Below are 21,888 nucleotides of genomic sequence, written 5' to 3'. Positions count from 1 at the left end.
TTTGTCCTATCCTCTTGTGTGCCCATGTATTCACACATCTTGGTACTGTGTGCTGACATAATCATTGAGCTTTCCACCCCCTCGTCCACATTATTAATGAATATATTGAATAGCACGGGTCCAAGCAGAGATCCCTATCACCTCCCATGTTTTCTAAATAATGCTCCTGTTGTTGCAGCCCAAAACTGCATTCATGTTTCTGTAGCTACATCAAATTGATGAGCCATGTTAAGTCTATGATACACCAGATTCCCAAGACCCTTTTCAACAGTGCTGCCACTAAGCCATTTCTAATCCAGCTTGTATTTATGCTTTTAATTATTCTTTGCTAGCTGAAACAACTTGCATTTCTTTCCTTGGACTTCATCCTGCTTTTTCTAGCCCAGCTACCCAGTCTATCTGGATCCATGTGAATTCTGTGCCTGTCCTCTAAAGTGTCTGCGGTTCATCTCAGCTTCACAGAATCTGGATATTTGCCTATATCCAAATAATTGATTACACCAACTGGTAAAGAAAAGTTTTCCATTCTCCCTCTTGCAATTGATGAGATTTATTAAAGGTGGCACAGACGGTAAACTTCATACATGAAACACTGTTTACACAAAATGACCCAAGTCAAGTGTCATTCTATGTACACGACTACAGAATTATCCTACCTCATTCATGTTTTGTAAAGAGGTGGCACACTATAGCATGAAAACAATAATTTAATGAATGAATTATTATTTCTGGAGTATTTTTTCACAAAACCTTTGGAGCAGTCTCTTCAGGGCAGTTTGGATCTCCTTGTTCCTCATGCTGTAGATGACCGGATTCATCATTGGAGGCACCACACAATACACAACAGCTGCCAGGAGATCCAGAGTGGACAGGGAGTCAGAGATGGGCTTTGTGTAAGCAATGCCACCAGTTGAAAGAAGCAGGGAGACCACAGCCAGGTGAGGAATGCAGGTGGAGAAGGCTTTCTGCCGGCCCTGCTCTGAGGGGATTCTCCACACTGTGGTGAAGATCTGAACATACGACACAACAATGAAAACAAAACAGCCAAAAGCTAAAAACACAAAGAAGGCAAGAGCTGCCAGCTCTCTGCGGTATGTGACAGAGCAGGAGAGCTTGAGCAGCTGGGGCACTTCACAGAAGAACTGGTTGATGGTATTTGAGTGGCAGAAGGGTAGACTAAAGGTGTTCCCAGTGTGCAGTGCAGACTGAATGGCACCAGCAGCCCAAGCACTGGCAGCCATCTGGACGCAAGCTCTCTTGTTCATTAATATCTCATAATGCAGTGGCTTGCAGATGGCAACATATCGGTCATATGCCATGATGGTGAGGAATGAAAAATTGGCCTCACCAAAGAGCAAGAAGAGAAAGACCTGGGACACACATCCAGCATAGGAAATTGTCCTGGAGTTTGAGAGAGAATTGCCCATGGACTTGGGCACTATGACAGAGATGGATCCAAGGTCAAGGATGGACAAATTTGCCAAAAAGTAGTACATGGGGCTGTGGAGATGGTGGTCCGTAGTTACGACAGTGATAACAAGGAGGTTCCCCACTAGAGTTGCCAGGTACGCTGCGAGAAAGATGACAAAGTGTAAGATCTGCAGCTCCCGAGTGTCAGAGAAGCCCAGGAGGAGGAACTCGCTTACAGCCGTCCAGTTGGACATCTTCCTTCACAGGGCACCGTGCAAGTCCTGGCTATAAGAATACAAGGGCAGTGGTAGAGGAGGAGAGTAACAAACTCAGTAGCTTTCATATTGCCATGAATAAAGCCTCCAAATGTCATGGTATGTGTGTAGATATTCCATTATTTGCCTTATGGACAAATAGATTTTAATAAATTACTTTTCCCTGACAAGGCCTCATATAAAATAAAATATTGTAATATTCCATTAAAAAAGTGAAGAAAGCCCAGCCTCAGCTCAGGATTTTTATTTATTATGTGCTCTAAACCGGGAATTCTATAATTTATCTATCTCACCTGGAAAATGTATGCTGCAATCAAATACATGTGAAGCAAAAGATACTATAAAAATGTTATTGTCTTAGAGGTCCCATTCCCACCCCACCCTCCACACCACTCCCTATAAACTGTATGCTTTTATATGTAATAATAGCAAAAACATTGAAAATGTCTTCATTCACTCTTGTAGATTTGAATCTGTTATACATAAAAAGCAGTATGATTTTCATAGTCGGGTTTTCCACCTTTTATATTCTTAAATCTCCTCTGCATTTTACTGAGACAGGACACTTCACTGATGCAGAAAACTTGCTGAAATTGTTTCTGTGGAAGTTATCCTATCGCTTGTGTCACATTCAGGTTTCCCGTGCTGAGATTCTTTCCTTTTGTCGAGCTTATCTCCAATCTCCTCTGCACCAACCACTAGTCTAGGTCCCCAGAAGCACAGATAACTCAGGGGTCTTTCTCTGCTCCCTCTGTCACTGAACCACTGCAGTAAATCCAACCGGGTTTCTGAGTGAGCAGCTAACCTCAACCCCGCCTTGTAGAAAAGGACCAAAGCAAGATGGCAATTTGTCAGTTGTTTTCTTCCAAAGGCTCATGGGACTCGTTCCCTGGAGTCCTGCACAGCTCAGAAGCAAAACCCTGGTTGTAAGCAGTCCGAGCTGTACAGCTGTTAGCAGAAGAGCAGAGCTGTGCTGTAGTTTAATCTCCCTAACAGCACAAGTCATGGGATCTCTGAAAAGGCCTGAGCTTCTCTATCTGGATCTGTTGTCCCAGTGAGCCAGACTGGGCACCTTAGCATGGAGGGAGGCACCAACTTGCAATTAGCTGGGTTCCTTTGTAGTTTTGCAGGAGAAAATAACCTGAAAGTAAAAGTCAGGTTGTAAGTGGCAAAAAAAAAAAATCTAAATATAATGAATATATTCCATAACTCAGACAAACAAGCTCCATTGCAAGGCATCACATTGAAAAATATTAGCTCAGCAATCATTAGCAAGTTCCTGGTTCTGAACCTAGTGTCACAAATATGTCCCTCAGACCACTTTCCCTTGAGTTGTATATGTCCCAGGTCCCAGGTCCCCCTCATTTCTTCTACCACCCACTTCCCTTGAACCCATCTGTGTCAAGCACAGATGGACCCCATCTGCCAGATGAAGCCCACAGGGGTGGTCCCATGGAGGCACTTCATGCAACGTGCATTGTGGACTGGCTACATCTGGTGATTGCACCATGTGTCCAGCTCTAGCTTTGCACACCACATGCAACACAACCCAGGCCCAGCACTGTGCACAGCACAACATGTGAGGGGCAAGTCTGCCACATATGCTGCCCACAACAGGTCACTGGGGGTTAACATTGCAAGTGGTATTAGCGATGCATAGGGGGTGGATATGGGTGTACGTGCACCCCCTGAAAGAAGCACCACCGGTGCCTGTGTGCAGTTGCCAGTGCCTCCACCTCCTCTGACCTCCAACACTGCCGACAGCATCTACGGACAGTTGTGGATCACTGCTTTACCACTGCCAATGCGGCTGGTGGTTTCTGCGCATGGTTGCTGACTGCCCACCACCACTTGCCACTCCCCCAGTCCCTGCCGCTGACACTACCATGGCTACCTGAGGGAGCTCCCCATTTGCTGCCACCGCCACTGCCTGCGGGCAGTCACCATGCCCCGGCAGCATCCGGGGGCACGTGTCATTCGTGGCATGTAGCATTTGCAGCAGGCTAGGTGTGTTTATATGAGATTTTCATAGATTTCATAGACATTAGGGCTGGAAGGGACCTCGGGAGATCAACGAGTCCAGCCCCCTGCCCAAAGGGCAGGAAGTCAGCTGGGGTCATAGGATCCCAGCAAGATAAGCATCCAATTTACTCTTGAAGGTGTTCAATGTAGGTGCTTGAACCACCTCCTCTGGCAGACTGTTCCAGACCTTGGGGGCTCAGACAGTGAAGAAATTCTTCCTTATGTCCAGCCTGAAACGCTCTTGCAGGAGTTTGTGACCGTTCGAGCTCGTCATCCCTTGGGGCGCTCTGGTGAACAGACGTTCCCCCAGATCCTGGTGGTCACCCTTGATAAACTTATAGGTGGCCATCAGATCACCCCTGAGCCTATGCTTTTCCAGACTAAAGAGTCCCATGGCTCTCAGCCTGTCATCGTAAGTTCTGTTTTCCTGACCTCTGATCATGCGCGTGGCTCTCCTCTGGACTCTCTCAAGCTTCTCCACATCCTTTTTGAATTGTGGAGCCCAAAACTGGACGCAGTACTCCAGCTGCGGCCTCACCAAGGCCGAGTACAAGGGGAGAATGATGCCCCGGGATTTGCTTGAGAAGCATCTATGGATGCAAGCCAGCATTTTGGTCGCTTTACTAGCCGCAGCATCGCATTGCAGGCTCATGTTCATCTTGTGCTCAATGATGACCCCCAAGTCTCTTTCTTCTGTAGTGCTATCCAACATAGCACTGCCAAGCCTATAAGGATTCTCTCAACCTCTCCCTGCATGCCTTGCATTGCAACCCATTATCATTCATGTCACCTATCTCTGAACTTCCCTAACTTTTCAGGATTATTTTAAAAATATGGGGCCCAGAACTTCACATAATAGTCTAGATGAAGCCTAACCAGCAGCAGGTCGATTGGCACTACAGAATCATGGAACCACAAGGCACCTGTGCACTCATCATGTCCAGTCCCTTGCCCTGCACTGAAAGTTATTGGGCTCAGATGTGTTCCTGTCCACTCTCATGTTGAACACCTCCAAGAAGGTTGACTGCACCACCCCTGCGGGGAGTATGTTCCAGATTCTGGTGACCCTTACAGAGAAGAAGTTTCTTCCATACGTCCAACCCGAAGTTACCCTCTATTAGTTTATGCCTGTGGGTCCTCATCCTCCCTTGAGGTGCCGTCCTGAATAGTTGCTCTCCCAGTTCTTGGTGCTCCCCCCGACATGCTTCTAGGCAGCTATCCAGTCACCTCTCAGACTTCTCTACTCGGCCTGAACAGGCCCAGTTCCCAGAGTCTATCCTCACAGCACCTACTTTCCATGCCCTTATCCATGTGGGTAGCCCTTATTTGTACCCTGTTGACCTTACCCACATTCTTCTTGAAGTGTGGTGTACAGAACCGGGAACAGTACTCCACCTGAGGCCTCACCAATGCTGAATAGAAAGGAAGGATTACCTCCCTGGATCTAGTGGCCACACATTGGCTGAGGCATGCCAGAGTTTTATTTTCCCTTCTGGCAGCCTCGACACTCTTGGCTCATATTCATATTTCAGTTGATAGTGACCCCCAGGTCTAATTCAGATGCTGTGTCAGCCAGTAGACCACTACCCAATGTATAGTTGTGGTGAGGGTTCTCCCTACCCAGGTGAAGGTCCTTGCACTTCCCCCTCCCTGTTTAAACCTTATCTCACTTTGTTATGCCCATAAATCTGGACTGTCAAGGTCGTCCTGGATCTTTGTCCTATCCTCTTGTGTGCCCATGTATTCACACATCTTGGTACTGTGTGCTGACATAATCATTGAGCTTTCCACCCCCTCGTCCACATTATTAATGAATATATTGAATAGCACGGGTCCAAGCAGAGATCCCTATCACCTCCCATGTTTTCTAAATAATGCTCCTGTTGTTGCAGCCCAAAACTGCATTCATGTTTCTGTAGCTACATCAAATTGATGAGCCATGTTAAGTCTATGATACACCAGATTCCCAAGACCCTTTTCAACAGTGCTGCCACTAAGCCATTTCTAATCCAGCTTGTATTTATGCTTTTAATTATTCTTTGCTAGCTGAAACAACTTGCATTTCTTTCCTTGGACTTCATCCTGCTTTTTCTAGCCCAGCTACCCAGTCTATCTGGATCCATGTGAATTCTGTGCCTGTCCTCTAAAGTGTCTGCGGTTCATCTCAGCTTCACAGAATCTGGATATTTGCCTATATCCAAATAATTGATTACACCAACTGGTAAAGAAAAGTTTTCCATTCTCCCTCTTGCAATTGATGAGATTTATTAAAGGTGGCACAGACGGTAAACTTCATACATGAAACACTGTTTACACAAAATGACCCAAGTCAAGTGTCATTCTATGTACACGACTACAGAATTATCCTACCTCATTCATGTTTTGTAAAGAGGTGGCACACTATAGCATGAAAACAATAATTTAATGAATGAATTATTATTTCTGGAGTATTTTTTCACAAAACCTTTGGAGCAGTCTCTTCAGGGCAGTTTGGATCTCCTTGTTCCTCATGCTGTAGATGACCGGATTCATCATTGGAGGCACCACACAATACACAACAGCTGCCAGGAGATCCAGAGTGGACAGGGAGTCAGAGATGGGCTTTGTGTAAGCAATGCCACCAGTTGAAAGAAGCAGGGAGACCACAGCCAGGTGAGGAATGCAGGTGGAGAAGGCTTTCTGCCGGCCCTGCTCTGAGGGGATTCTCCACACTGTGGTGAAGATCTGAACATACGACACAACAATGAAAACAAAACAGCCAAAAGCTAAAAACACAAAGAAGGCAAGAGCTGCCAGCTCTCTGCGGTATGTGACAGAGCAGGAGAGCTTGAGCAGCTGGGGCACTTCACAGAAGAACTGGTTGATGGTATTTGAGTGGCAGAAGGGTAGACTAAAGGTGTTCCCAGTGTGCAGTGCAGACTGAATGGCACCAGCAGCCCAAGCACTGGCAGCCATCTGGACGCAAGCTCTCTTGTTCATTAATATCTCATAATGCAGTGGCTTGCAGATGGCAACATATCGGTCATATGCCATGATGGTGAGGAATGAAAAATTGGCCTCACCAAAGAGCAAGAAGAGAAAGACCTGGGACACACATCCAGCATAGGAAATTGTCCTGGAGTTTGAGAGAGAATTGCCCATGGACTTGGGCACTATGACAGAGATGGATCCAAGGTCAAGGATGGACAAATTTGCCAAAAAGTAGTACATGGGGCTGTGGAGATGGTGGTCCGTAGTTACGACAGTGATAACAAGGAGGTTCCCCACTAGAGTTGCCAGGTACGCTGCGAGAAAGATGACAAAGTGTAAGATCTGCAGCTCCCGAGTGTCAGAGAAGCCCAGGAGGAGGAACTCGCTTACAGCCGTCCAGTTGGACATCTTCCTTCACAGGGCACCGTGCAAGTCCTGGCTATAAGAATACAAGGGCAGTGGTAGAGGAGGAGAGTAACAAACTCAGTAGCTTTCATATTGCCATGAATAAAGCCTCCAAATGTCATGGTATGTGTGTAGATATTCCATTATTTGCCTTATGGACAAATAGATTTTAATAAATTACTTTTCCCTGACAAGGCCTCATATAAAATAAAATATTGTAATATTCCATTAAAAAAGTGAAGAAAGCCCAGCCTCAGCTCAGGATTTTTATTTATTATGTGCTCTAAACCGGGAATTCTATAATTTATCTATCTCACCTGGAAAATGTATGCTGCAATCAAATACATGTGAAGCAAAAGATACTATAAAAATGTTATTGTCTTAGAGGTCCCATTCCCACCCCACCCTCCACACCACTCCCTATAAACTGTATGCTTTTATATGTAATAATAGCAAAAACATTGAAAATGTCTTCATTCACTCTTGTAGATTTGAATCTGTTATACATAAAAAGCAGTATGATTTTCATAGTCGGGTTTTCCACCTTTTATATTCTTAAATCTCCTCTGCATTTTACTGAGACAGGACACTTCACTGATGCAGAAAACTTGCTGAAATTGTTTCTGTGGAAGTTATCCTATCGCTTGTGTCACATTCAGGTTTCCCGTGCTGAGATTCTTTCCTTTTGTCGAGCTTATCTCCAATCTCCTCTGCACCAACCACTAGTCTAGGTCCCCAGAAGCACAGATAACTCAGGGGTCTTTCTCTGCTCCCTCTGTCACTGAACCACTGCAGTAAATCCAACCGGGTTTCTGAGTGAGCAGCTAACCTCAACCCCGCCTTGTAGAAAAGGACCAAAGCAAGATGGCAATTTGTCAGTTGTTTTCTTCCAAAGGCTCATGGGACTCGTTCCCTGGAGTCCTGCACAGCTCAGAAGCAAAACCCTGGTTGTAAGCAGTCCGAGCTGTACAGCTGTTAGCAGAAGAGCAGAGCTGTGCTGTAGTTTAATCTCCCTAACAGCACAAGTCATGGGATCTCTGAAAAGGCCTGAGCTTCTCTATCTGGATCTGTTGTCCCAGTGAGCCAGACTGGGCACCTTAGCATGGAGGGAGGCACCAACTTGCAATTAGCTGGGTTCCTTTGTAGTTTTGCAGGAGAAAATAACCTGAAAGTAAAAGTCAGGTTGTAAGTGGCAAAAAAAAAAAATCTAAATATAATGAATATATTCCATAACTCAGACAAACAAGCTCCATTGCAAGGCATCACATTGAAAAATATTAGCTCAGCAATCATTAGCAAGTTCCTGGTTCTGAACCTAGTGTCACAAATATGTCCCTCAGACCACTTTCCCTTGAGTTGTATATGTCCCAGGTCCCAGGTCCCCCTCATTTCTTCTACCACCCACTTCCCTTGAACCCATCTGTGTCAAGCACAGATGGACCCCATCTGCCAGATGAAGCCCACAGGGGTGGTCCCATGGAGGCACTTCATGCAACGTGCATTGTGGACTGGCTACATCTGGTGATTGCACCATGTGTCCAGCTCTAGCTTTGCACACCACATGCAACACAACCCAGGCCCAGCACTGTGCACAGCACAACATGTGAGGGGCAAGTCTGCCACATATGCTGCCCACAACAGGTCACTGGGGGTTAACATTGCAAGTGGTATTAGCGATGCATAGGGGGTGGATATGGGTGTACGTGCACCCCCTGAAAGAAGCACCACCGGTGCCTGTGTGCAGTTGCCAGTGCCTCCACCTCCTCTGACCTCCAACACTGCCGACAGCATCTACGGACAGTTGTGGATCACTGCTTTACCACTGCCAATGCGGCTGGTGGTTTCTGCGCATGGTTGCTGACTGCCCACCACCACTTGCCACTCCCCCAGTCCCTGCCGCTGACACTACCATGGCTACCTGAGGGAGCTCCCCATTTGCTGCCACCGCCACTGCCTGCGGGCAGTCACCATGCCCCGGCAGCATCCGGGGGCACGTGTCATTCGTGGCATGTAGCATTTGCAGCAGGCTAGGTGTGTTTATATGAGATTTTCATAGATTTCATAGACATTAGGGCTGGAAGGGACCTCGGGAGATCAACGAGTCCAGCCCCCTGCCCAAAGGGCAGGAAGTCAGCTGGGGTCATAGGATCCCAGCAAGATAAGCATCCAATTTACTCTTGAAGGTGTTCAATGTAGGTGCTTGAACCACCTCCTCTGGCAGACTGTTCCAGACCTTGGGGGCTCAGACAGTGAAGAAATTCTTCCTTATGTCCAGCCTGAAACGCTCTTGCAGGAGTTTGTGACCGTTCGAGCTCGTCATCCCTTGGGGCGCTCTGGTGAACAGACGTTCCCCCAGATCCTGGTGGTCACCCTTGATAAACTTATAGGTGGCCATCAGATCACCCCTGAGCCTATGCTTTTCCAGACTAAAGAGTCCCATGGCTCTCAGCCTGTCATCGTAAGTTCTGTTTTCCTGACCTCTGATCATGCGCGTGGCTCTCCTCTGGACTCTCTCAAGCTTCTCCACATCCTTTTTGAATTGTGGAGCCCAAAACTGGACGCAGTACTCCAGCTGCGGCCTCACCAAGGCCGAGTACAAGGGGAGAATGATGCCCCGGGATTTGCTTGAGAAGCATCTATGGATGCAAGCCAGCATTTTGGTCGCTTTACTAGCCGCAGCATCGCATTGCAGGCTCATGTTCATCTTGTGCTCAATGATGACCCCCAAGTCTCTTTCTTCTGTAGTGCTATCCAACATAGCACTGCCAAGCCTATAAGGATTCTCTCAACCTCTCCCTGCATGCCTTGCATTGCAACCCATTATCATTCATGTCACCTATCTCTGAACTTCCCTAACTTTTCAGGATTATTTTAAAAATATGGGGCCCAGAACTTCACATAATAGTCTAGATGAAGCCTAACCAGCAGCAGGTCGATTGGCACTACAGAATCATGGAACCACAAGGCACCTGTGCACTCATCATGTCCAGTCCCTTGCCCTGCACTGAAAGTTATTGGGCTCAGATGTGTTCCTGTCCACTCTCATGTTGAACACCTCCAAGAAGGTTGACTGCACCACCCCTGCGGGGAGTATGTTCCAGATTCTGGTGACCCTTACAGAGAAGAAGTTTCTTCCATACGTCCAACCCGAAGTTACCCTCTATTAGTTTATGCCTGTGGGTCCTCATCCTCCCTTGAGGTGCCGTCCTGAATAGTTGCTCTCCCAGTTCTTGGTGCTCCCCCCGACATGCTTCTAGGCAGCTATCCAGTCACCTCTCAGACTTCTCTACTCGGCCTGAACAGGCCCAGTTCCCAGAGTCTATCCTCACAGCACCTACTTTCCATGCCCTTATCCATGTGGGTAGCCCTTATTTGTACCCTGTTGACCTTACCCACATTCTTCTTGAAGTGTGGTGTACAGAACCGGGAACAGTACTCCACCTGAGGCCTCACCAATGCTGAATAGAAAGGAAGGATTACCTCCCTGGATCTAGTGGCCACACATTGGCTGAGGCATGCCAGAGTTTTATTTTCCCTTCTGGCAGCCTCGACACTCTTGGCTCATATTCATATTTCAGTTGATAGTGACCCCCAGGTCTAATTCAGATGCTGTGTCAGCCAGTAGACCACTACCCAATGTATAGTTGTGGTGAGGGTTCTCCCTACCCAGGTGAAGGTCCTTGCACTTCCCCCTCCCTGTTTAAACCTTATCTCACTTTGTTATGCCCATAAATCTGGACTGTCAAGGTCGTCCTGGATCTTTGTCCTATCCTCTTGTGTGCCCATGTATTCACACATCTTGGTACTGTGTGCTGACATAATCATTGAGCTTTCCACCCCCTCGTCCACATTATTAATGAATATATTGAATAGCACGGGTCCAAGCAGAGATCCCTATCACCTCCCATGTTTTCTAAATAATGCTCCTGTTGTTGCAGCCCAAAACTGCATTCATGTTTCTGTAGCTACATCAAATTGATGAGCCATGTTAAGTCTATGATACACCAGATTCCCAAGACCCTTTTCAACAGTGCTGCCACTAAGCCATTTCTAATCCAGCTTGTATTTATGCTTTTAATTATTCTTTGCTAGCTGAAACAACTTGCATTTCTTTCCTTGGACTTCATCCTGCTTTTTCTAGCCCAGCTACCCAGTCTATCTGGATCCATGTGAATTCTGTGCCTGTCCTCTAAAGTGTCTGCGGTTCATCTCAGCTTCACAGAATCTGGATATTTGCCTATATCCAAATAATTGATTACACCAACTGGTAAAGAAAAGTTTTCCATTCTCCCTCTTGCAATTGATGAGATTTATTAAAGGTGGCACAGACGGTAAACTTCATACATGAAACACTGTTTACACAAAATGACCCAAGTCAAGTGTCATTCTATGTACACGACTACAGAATTATCCTACCTCATTCATGTTTTGTAAAGAGGTGGCACACTATAGCATGAAAACAATAATTTAATGAATGAATTATTATTTCTGGAGTATTTTTTCACAAAACCTTTGGAGCAGTCTCTTCAGGGCAGTTTGGATCTCCTTGTTCCTCATGCTGTAGATGACCGGATTCATCATTGGAGGCACCACACAATACACAACAGCTGCCAGGAGATCCAGAGTGGACAGGGAGTCAGAGATGGGCTTTGTGTAAGCAATGCCACCAGTTGAAAGAAGCAGGGAGACCACAGCCAGGTGAGGAATGCAGGTGGAGAAGGCTTTCTGCCGGCCCTGCTCTGAGGGGATTCTCCACACTGTGGTGAAGATCTGAACATACGACACAACAATGAAAACAAAACAGCCAAAAGCTAAAAACACACCGAAGGCAAGGGCTGCCAGCTCTCTGCGGTATGTCTCAGAGCAGGAGAGCTTGAGTAGCTGGGGCACTTCACAGAAGAACTGGTTGATGGTATTTGAGTGGCAGAAGGGTAGACTAAAGGTGTTCCCAGTGTGCAGTGCAGAGTAGAAGGCAACAACAACCCAAGCACAAGCAGCCATCTGGACACAAGCTCTCCTGGTCATAATTGTCTCATAATGCAGTGGTTTGCAGATGGCAACGTATCGGTCATATGCTATAACAGTGAGCAGGGATACATTTGCTCCAATGAAGGCAATGAGACAAGATATTTGGGCAACACATCCAGAGTAGGTAATCGAGTTGGTATTGAATAAGGAATTAGACATGGATTTGGGCACGGTCACTGAGATGGAGCCAAGGTCCAGGAGAGACAAATTAATCAAGAAAAAGAACATGGGAGAGTGAAGCTTGGGGTTGAGAGTTACAGCTGTGATAACGAGGAGATTTCCCACCAGAGCTGCCAGGTATGCTGCCAGAAACGTGACAAAGTGTAAGATCTGCAGCTCCTGGATGTCAGAGAAGCCCAGGAGGAGGCTGGAGGAAATATAAGTGTGCCCATCTGGCCTCGAACATCCGGTCACGCACAGAACGGGCCCAGATAGTTGGAGTTGCCTGCTTGTCTGTCCCTGTTGTCCTGCCGAGTAGATCTCCATCCCTTAGGTAGTCTCTCCCCCAGTTTCTCCTGCCATGACTTTCTATCTTCTTCAGTGTGGGGTGTCTGACTTTTGGGGTTCTCTCGGTTGTGGTACCGCTGGACGACAATCTTCTGCAAGGCACTACATACCCTCTACCTCGCCCTTTCTCTCTGCCTTGACAGGCTCCTGATGTTCTTGACCTAATCCCCGACCATTGTTGCCCCGCATCCTTTTGCAGACATGGGCTATACGTCAGCTGGACCAAACCCACATCTTACCCACTGAGTGTTGCAGCCATCTAGTTTCCCTTGAGACTGCAAACCCCCTTTTCTGGTTTAGTCAACACTCGAGCTCTCTACCATTCCCCACAACCCCTCCAAAGGTGGCAACATAAAACAGAAAGGAAAAATACCAAAAAATACAAAAGAAACTTATGAGAGGGTCAAAACCAGAGGCTGGAAGAATATAAGCATTGATTGTGCATTTAGATTTGGGTCTGTCGTTCCATGTGGATCAAGCCCTTCAGGAAATTTGTAACTCTACTAAATTATTGTTACCTTGTTTTGTGTCAGGCCAAAGCCTTCAATTTGCATCCCAACCTGTTCACCCCAACCTACAACCTTTTCGACTGACTCTTTAGGCTGGGGAAGCTGGTGCACACCCCTCCACGAGAGCTGACCCTTCTGCCCACTGCCTCCTACCAGCAGAGTGCCTGGTCACTCCCCCACCTGACTGCACTGCCATTTCAAGTCCTGATCTGGAGCAGGAAATGTCTGGACAGCAGTGTTCAACATGAACTCAAACAACCTTCCTGGCAGTTGTACCTTGTGCCTCTTCCTGCTCTCTGTGTGCTTTCCTGGCTTCATGATATGGCTTGCCCTCTTACTCCATTCTCCTCCTGGTCCTCCTGCTTCCTGACTCAGCTTCCCCCACACACCTGTTCTCACATTGACTCCTGGCTCCTCATCTGGCGCCTTCCTGCAATCTGCTCCCTCTGCCGGCCCGGCAGCCTGGGACCCAGTTGACACCCTCAGAGGCCATGTCTACATGAAATGTTGACTCCACAGTACCCCATGACTACTGCACAGTACTGTCACACAGCAGAAAACTTGACATGAAACTACTGCTGTGTGCTGTCAGGCTACTGTGCAATCAGTGTCAAGAAAAAGCCGTTAATAATGCCATTTCCTGTGCAGTCATTTTGTACTTGTTTATAAAAGTATTAAATGATGGGTGACTAACTACTGCTTGGTCAGTCTGATGTAGACATGGTCAGAAAGCAGCCAGAGCCCAAAGCCCTACCTCTGAGAAGACCAGAATCAAAAACTGCAGCTCTCACAACCTGCAATGGCTCAGTTGGCGGTTTCTGAAGTGTAGCTGCCTTCCTCACAAAAATGTACGGGCTGGGTATGGCCACCATTTTGAAACACATATGTACATTGCCATCTTCAACCAAAATATTTGGGATTCAGAAAGATGTTATCACCGCAGTGAAAGGGTCTGTGACTCTTAGGTGCATGTCAGGTGTCCTAAAACTAGGCAAAATGGAGGAAAAAGAACCCACCTCTTTTCCAGCAACCTCGTACTCAGAGCACTTGCTCATTACCCAGCCTCATACTCAGCTCCTTGGAAACTGAGCTATCTGCTTCCAGACCCATCTTGGCCAAGGGAATTTTAAATTCCCATCACCCTTTTCTTGGACATGTATCCCATCACTACTAAAAGTTGATGTGCTTCAATTCTCCATTCAGTGAAACTATGCATTGGTCAAAAAGAGAACTCTTCAAACAAAATGGTCCCTCCCAACAACATCAACAGGGTCAACGCATTATATTATTATTCAGTCATAGGTTGTCTTAGGAAATACTGTTAGTCCTCATCTTCCAAAATGCCTTTCCCTCATGCTAAAATTGACATAGCATTCATGTCAATTGGGTTTAACATGAAAAGGGGACACATGCAAGATTCTAGGTTCATATTAACAGATGGCTAAACATGCAGTAGTGTCCAACCAGCATTAATATAGTCTTTTAACTGGGGATGTGCCCATCCAGAGATCTACACAAACTCCTTTCCTGCCATATAATATTGGGAGGAAATACTGATGGTGCCATTCTTTAAAAGAAGGATGCCATAACATTTACACTAAGATCACCAGGGCATGGGCGGACTATCACTAGTGCAAGCTCTGGAAGAATCAGGGCAACCACAGAATGAGGAGGTCAGGTAACACAAAGGATCTCACTCCTACCCCAGCCCCAGGATGAGACTCTTCAAAGAGCACTGGGAATCCCAGAGCTTCCGATGGCAGACTTAGCTTCATGTACACAAATGTCAGGAGCATGGGGTCAAACAAAAGAAGCTGGCCATTCTGCCAAACAAACATTAATATGATCTCATAGGGATAACAGAGATCTGGTGGGACTCCACCTATGACTGGACCACACGTATTGACAGCTATATTTGTACAAGGGGGGTCATGTTGCAAGGCAAGGCAGGGGTGTAACTCTCTATGTGAAGGAGCAGTACACTTCCCTACAGGCAGTGATTGGTGCCCAAGGAGGGCAACTTGAGACCATCTGGGTTCGAATACGGGGAGAACATGGTGGAGGTGATATAACTGTAGGAGGCTATTACAGATCTCCTAACCAGGAGGAAGAGGTTGACCATGAATTTCCTGGGGAACTGGCTGAAGCTGCATTCTTTCACTTCATGGACACCGTCAGTGACTTCACCCAACCTGGTATCTCATGGGAAGAGCATTCGGCTAAATCTGATCGGTTGCAACACTTCCTCCGAAATTATCCCTGGCTAATGTCCATCCAACCTCTTCTTGAAAACCTCCATTGAAGGAGACTCCACAACTTCCCTGGGCAATCTACCAAATGTCCTCACTACTCTGAAAACAAGGGTGCTTTTTTCCTCAAATATAGTTTAAAATTACTTTGCTTGAATTGGAAGCTTGACATCCTTCCCAATGCAGCAATGCAGAACCGTTGCTTATCACCCATGACTTCATGGCACTTATTCAGATATTTCAAGACTGCTGTGATGTGCCCACATAATTGCCTTTTCCGCAAGCTTATATATGCCTAGTTCTCTCAACCTCTCCTTGCATGGCTTGTATTGAAACCAATTATCATTCATAGTACATATCTCTGAACTTCCCCACTTTTCAGTATTATTTTAAAAATATGGAGCCCAGAACTTCACATAATAGTCTAGATGAAGCCTAACCTGCAGCACGTATATTGGCACTAAGGAATCATAGAAACATAAAAGTGGAACTGTAAGATCATCAAGTCCAGTCCCCTGCCACAGGCAGGAAGTTATCGGGGTCAGATGTGCTCCTGTCCAACCTCATCTTGAACACCTCCAAGGAGGACATATGGGTGGCCCGTCTTTGTACCCTCTTGACCTTTATCCATGGTCTTCTTGAAGTGTGCTGCCCAGATCTGGGCACAGTACTCCAGCTGAGGCCTGACCAATGCTGAATAGAAAGGGAGGAGCACCTCCCTGCATGTATTGGCCACACATCGGTTGATGCACGCCAGAGTTTTGGATTCCCTTCTGGAAGCCTTGACACACTGTTGGCTCATACTCATGTTCCAGTCAGTCATGGCCCCCAGGTCTCATTCAGATCCTGTGCCAGCCACTGTATATGTGTGGTGAGGGTTCTTCCTCCCCGGCTGAAGGACCTTGCACTTCTCCCTTCCTGTTAAACCTCATCTGACTTTGTTCCACCCAAAAATCTGGTCTGTCAAGTTCATCCTGGATCTTTGTCCTATCCTCTGGTGTGCTCGTTTATCCACACAGCTTGGTATTGTTTGCTACCTTAATCATTGAGCTTTCCACCCCATAGTCCACATTATTAAAGAATTTATTGACTAGCATAGGTCTAAGCACTGATCCCTATCACCTCCCATGTTTTCGAACTAATACTACTCTTGTTGCAGTCCAAAACTGCATTCATGTTTTTGTAGCTACATCGAATTGGTGACTCATGTTGAGTCTGTAATACACCAGATGCCTGTGATCCTTCTCAACAGTGCTGCCACCCAGATGTTTATAACCCATCTTTTATTAGTGCTTTAAATTATTCTTCCATAGGTGCAGCAACTTGCATTTTTTTCTTTGGACTTCATCCTGTGATTACTAGCCCAGCTTCCCAGTATATCCAGATCCATGTGAATTCTGTACCTATCCTCTAACGTGTCTGCAGTTCATCCCAGCTTCACAGAATCTGGATATATCCAAATAATTGATTACACCAAATGCTAAAGAAAAGTTTTCCATTCATCATCTTGTAACTGATGGGATTCATTTTAGATGGCGCAGAATGTAAAATTGATGTATGAAACATTATTTTCCCACTTCAACAATGTGAACACAAAATGACCCAAGTCAAATGGAATTCTCCTTACAAAGTTACACAATAACCCACCCCCTTCATTTTTCATAAATAGGTTGCACATGATAGCATGAAAACCATTTCATGAGTTAATTATAAAAGAAATGTAAGTAAAGCAAAGTCATGAAAGAAAGATGGACATATTGTTTTTAAAGAGAATCACCCTCTGGAGCAGTTTCCATAAAGAAGCTTTCAGCTCCTTGTTCCTTATGCTATAAATGACCGGATTAATCAATGGAGGAACCACGGAATACAAAACTGCCACAAAAAGATCCAGCGCTGTCGGGGAGCTCAAAGCCAGTTTCATGTGGGCAAAGATGCCCGTGCTCAGAACAAGGAGACCACAATGAGGTGAGGCAGGCAGGTGGAGAAGGCTTTCTTGCCGGCTCTCTTCAGAGGGCAAGCTCAGCACTGTAGGTAAAATCTGAACATATGAGACAACGATAAAAACAAAGCAGCTGGAAACTAAACACATGCTGAATACAAGAATCTGCCAGTTCTGTGAGGTTTGCATCGGAGCAAGACAGCTTGAGGAGCTGGGGGATTTCACAAAAGAATTGGTTGATAATGTTGGAACGGCAGAAGGGTATGCTGAATGTGCCTCCAGGTATGCAGTGCAGAATAGAGAATACAAGTGACCCAGGCACCAGCAGCCATTTGAATACAAGCTTTTTTGTTCATTATTGACTCGTAATGCAGTGGCTTGCAGATGGCGACGTACCGGTCATATGCCATGATGGTGAGGAATGCGAGATCAGCTGCACCAAAGAGGAAGAAGAGAAAGACCTGGGACTACACATCCACAATAGGAGATTGTCCTGCTGTTTAAGAGAGAATTGGCCATGGACTTGGGGACAATGACGGAGATAGAGCCAAGGTCAAGGATGGACAAATTTACCAAAAAGTAGTACATAGGTCTGTGGAGGTGGGGGTCCATAGCTACAACTGCGATCACAAGGAGGTTCCCCACCAGAGCTGCCAAGTATGCTGCCAGAAAGATGACAAAGTGTAAGATCTGCAGCTCCCGAGTGTCAGAGAAGCCCAGGAGGAGGAACTCGGTTACAGAGGTCGAGTTGGGCATCCTCCTTCCCAGGGCACTGTGCACATCCTGTGCTATAATAGAACAGGGGCAGTGGTAAGGAGGAGAGTAACCAACTCAGTGCCTTTCATATTCCCATCAATAATGTCTCCTTGATCTGATGCCAAAGTTCATGGTGACAATACAGAACAGGTCCTTAATTTTTTCCCCTTGGAAAATTTGATTTTAATTTTTTTCACTCTGAAAAGACCTTACCTAAAATAAGGTATTTTGATAGCCCATTTAAAAAGTGACCAAAATGTTCACCCAGCCACAGATTGGATTTTTTTTAAAAAATCTGAAAGTCTGTAGTTTTCAGCTAATCTCACCTGGAAATTTTATGCTAACAAAAACAAATGTAATTTGTGAAATCAAAGATAATTGTAAAAAACTGAATTCCTTGGAGGTCCCATTCCCACCCCACCCGCCCACCACTAACCTGTAGAACTTTATCTGAGTTGACAGCAAAAACCCGGTAAATATCCTCATTCGCTCTCCTACCCTAGACTCTACTATACACAATATTCAGTATGATTGGTGTTAGCAGGTTTCCCAAGATTTGTATTCCTAAATCTGCTCTGCTATTTACTGACAGAAGACCCTTCACTAATGTAGCAAGCACACTACAGATGTCTTTATGGAAGCTTCTTCATCTTGTGTCATATTCAGGCTTCCCCTGCTAAGGTCCTTTGCTCTTGTCCAGTTGATCTCTCAGATCTCTCTGCACCAACCACTAGTCTAGATCCCCAGAAGCACAGATAACCCAGAGGTCCTTCTCTCCTCCCTCTGTCACTGAATCAACTGGAGTAAATCCAACCAGGTTTCTGAGTGCACAGCTGACCTCAACCCCGCCTTGTAGAAAAGGACTGAAGCAAGACAGCAATTTTTCAGTTGTTTTCTTCCCAAGGCTCATGGGACTCACTCCCTGGAGTCCTGCACAGCTCAGAAGGAAAAGCCCAGATGGAAACCGTCTGAGCTGTGTTGATGTCAGCAGAACAGCAGAGCTGTGCTCTAGTTTAATCTCCCTCCCAGCACAAGTCATGGGATCTCTGAGAAGGCCTGAGCTTCTCTATCTTGCTTGGTTGTCCCAGTGAGCCAGGCTGGGCACCTTAGCATGCCTGGAGGGAGGCACCAAGTTGCAATTAGGTAAGCTTCTATGTGGATTGGCAAGTCTACTTTTTAGGCAATGATAAAAGACCTCTAGTCTCACGCCCAAAATCCATGTAAAAGGAGGTTGAAATATACCAACAGTAACATAAGATGTGAAATCGAATAGTAAGATGCAAAAAACCCTATTAATTTTAAATCTAATCAGTGTAATCAATACCTCAGTAAAAATAAGATCCATTGAAAGGCATTGTATTGAAAAATCTTACAAGAATAATTATGAGTAAGGTCATGGTCCTGAAGTTGCTGTCACGAATATGACAGACCCTCAGACCACTTTACCCCTCATCAACATACATCCCAGGTACCAGCTCCCCTTCATTTCTTCTAGACCCCACAGTCTACTTCCCTTTAAGCCAAGGGTGACAAACGCAGACGGGCCCCACATCCCACATCAAGCCCACGAGTGTGGTCTAGTGAAGGCGTTGTATGCAACTTGCATTGTGGACTGGCCACGTCTTCTCCTTGCAGCATATGTACATCCCTATCCCTGTGCACCCCATGCAGCACAAACCCCACCCCAGCACCGTGCACAGCATAAGATGTGTGGGGCCAGTGCGGCGTATGTGCTACACACAGAATGCAGGGCCAGTCTGGGGTGCATACTGCATGTGGCATTTGCACCACGCTGACTGTGCACAGTGGATCCGGCGTGTAGGGTGGTGAATGGGCCCGTTGCAGAGAAACCCCCAAACTAGTACACAGGGCTGGCCTGGCACAGGTGCCACATGAAGCATACTTCCCAGTGCAGCCTCATGCCATGTACAGCCCATGGCAGGCAGGCTCCACAGGGAGCATCAAGGCATCAGAGATTGATTCATGGACCTGATTTGTCTGGATCCAAACCTGACAGGTGCCAGAGCCTGATGTGACAAAATGTGTCTCTTTCATTCGGCATCCGTGCTAACTTCCTCATCTGGGGTCTCCCAATTGGGCCTGTGGTAGGACTCGAGCAGCTAGAGAGGAGAACTTTAAAGATATCACCATTTCCCAATCCCAGAATCAAGGCCCTTGGAATTTTTTCACAAAACCAGAAATCCCAAAATATATCTTTTTGACTAGATCAGTTTTGTCTGGCCTTTCTCACAGAAGTTGGCAGTCTAGGGAGCTTGTACATGTCTCCCCAACTATTCTCCTTAGCTCATTGAAGTCCACCCTCCTGAAATCTAGGGCTGCTGCCTTGCTGCAGGCCTTTGCCACCTTGTGCTGGATGGTGAATCCCAGCAGGCGATGATCACTGTCGCCCAGGTGGTCGAGCACCCACAGCCCCCTCACAAAGTCATCACCTGTGGCCAGCACCAGGTCCAGCAAGGTGTCTCCCCTGGTGGGGCTGTGCACCTCCTTGGTTAGATGGGGGTCCTGTGTTTGGTCTAGGAACCTATGTGAGCAGTCAGACCTGTCTGACTGCTCTTCCCAACAGATGTCTGGAAAGTTCAGGTCACCCATGATGACCATGTCCTTTGACCTAACTACCTCCGTGAGCTGACTTAAGCATCCCTGGTCTAGCTCTTCCCCTTGGTTTGGTGGTCTGTAGTAGACCCCCACTGTTAAGTCCCTTTCCCCTTGACACCCTTGTATTCTAACCCAGAGCACTTCCGTGTGCCCCTCCTCTGACTCTGTGCTACCTGATGAGAATGTGTATTCCTCCTTAATGTAAAGCACCACGCCCCTGCCTTTCCTCCCTGTCCTGTCCCTCCTGTACAGCCTATAGCCCTTGATATGCACCGCCCAGTCATGTGTTAGGTCCCACCACGTTTCAGTGAACCCCACTATGTCTGGGTTGGCATCAGCTAGCAGGAGGGGAAGTTCCTCCTGCTTGTTTCCCATACTATGAGCGTTCATGTAGAGGCATTTGAGGCCTCCGGTGGATGTGTGCACTGGCCCCCTAATCTCAGCATTGCCCTGGCCCCTGTTGCTGACCTGGGTATATGTTCTGCTCGTCAGCCTAGGCTGGGCTGTACTTGTGAGTGCTGCTTGGTTTGGCCATCCAAGGCTTCCTTCTACCTCGTCTCCCTTCCCTCAATGAGCCTAGCTGAAAGCCCGCTGGAGGAGATCCTCCAATCTAGAAGAAAACACATGCTTACCTTTAGAAGAAAGGTGGAGCCCATCCCACCCAAGCATGTCTCTTGTTGTGATGTGTGGGTTGTTGTCAAGGAAGCCGAAGCCCACCTCCAGACACCATTCCTGAAGCCACCAGTTGGTCTCCATGATGTATGTTGAATGCCATCTTCCACATCCACTCACTGGTAGGATAAAAGAGAAAACCACCTGTGCACCACCTCCTTCAGCACGCCCCCCCAGAGCATGGTAGTCTGCCATCAGCTGACCAGGGCTTCTCCTGGCCGCATCATTAGTACTCGCATGGATTAGGACCATAGAAATAGTAATCGGTGGGCTGGATCAGGGCCTGGATTATCCCCATCACATCATGAATCTTTGCTCCAGGTAGGCAGTAGACCTCGCGTGTTGAGGGGTCCTGGTGACAGATGGGGCCCTCTATACCTCTCAGAATGGAGTCGCCTATGACGATCACTTGACGCTTTCTCCTGTGGGACTGCTTAGCTCCTTTGACCTGTTTGGAGCGTGGAGAGTGTGGGGTTGCCTCCTCTCCAGTTGCCTCCTCTCCTTCCTTCTCCTCCAGTGTTGCCAGGGCC

General features: G+C 46.8%; 3 protein-coding genes and 1 pseudogene across 3 annotated transcripts; all 4 read right to left on the bottom strand.

The window, feature by feature from the left end:
• Positions 1-722: 722 nt before the first annotated feature.
• LOC149861861 (olfactory receptor 14A16-like) lies at positions 723-1,664 on the bottom strand. The gene has a single exon (XM_090053835.1). The coding sequence runs from the start codon at positions 1,662-1,664 to the stop codon at positions 723-725; it is 942 nt and encodes a 313-aa protein (XP_089909961.1).
• A 4,479-nt stretch (positions 1,665-6,143) lies between these two features.
• On the bottom strand, positions 6,144-7,085 carry LOC149861860 (olfactory receptor 14A16-like). Its single transcript, XM_090053833.1, has one exon. It carries the CDS (start codon positions 7,083-7,085, stop codon positions 6,144-6,146), a length of 942 nt encoding a protein of 313 aa, XP_089909959.1.
• Positions 7,086-11,564: 4,479 nt separating this feature from the next.
• Positions 11,565-12,470, bottom strand: LOC149861859 (olfactory receptor 14A16-like). Its single transcript, XM_090053832.1, has one exon. The coding sequence runs from the start codon at positions 12,336-12,338 to the stop codon at positions 11,565-11,567; it is 774 nt and encodes a 257-aa protein (XP_089909958.1). The 5' UTR covers positions 12,339-12,470.
• Positions 12,471-17,110: 4,640 nt separating this feature from the next.
• LOC149861858 (olfactory receptor 14I1-like) lies at positions 17,111-18,070 on the bottom strand (annotated as a pseudogene).
• Between the last annotated feature and the right edge of the window lie 3,818 nt (positions 18,071-21,888).

The sequence above is a fragment of the Crocodylus siamensis genome, chromosome 6, assembly GCF_052110815.1.
Source record: "Crocodylus siamensis isolate JL-2025a chromosome 6, ASM5211081v1, whole genome shotgun sequence".
In the NCBI taxonomy this organism is placed as follows: domain Eukaryota; kingdom Metazoa; phylum Chordata; order Crocodylia; family Crocodylidae; genus Crocodylus; species Crocodylus siamensis.
Note: the sequence above shows the minus strand (reverse complement) of the source record. Positions and strands in the feature narration are given on the sequence as shown.

What these genes read in the sequence shown, in the direction of transcription:
- LOC149861860 (XM_090053833.1), bottom strand. Translation starts at nt 7,085, where the DNA reads ATGTCCAACTGGACGGCTGTAAGCGAGTTCCTCCTCCTGGGCTTCTCT.
- LOC149861859 (XM_090053832.1), bottom strand. Translation starts at nt 12,338, where the DNA reads ATGTTCTTTTTCTTGATTAATTTGTCTCTCCTGGACCTTGGCTCCATC.
- LOC149861861 (XM_090053835.1), bottom strand. Translation starts at nt 1,664, where the DNA reads ATGTCCAACTGGACGGCTGTAAGCGAGTTCCTCCTCCTGGGCTTCTCT.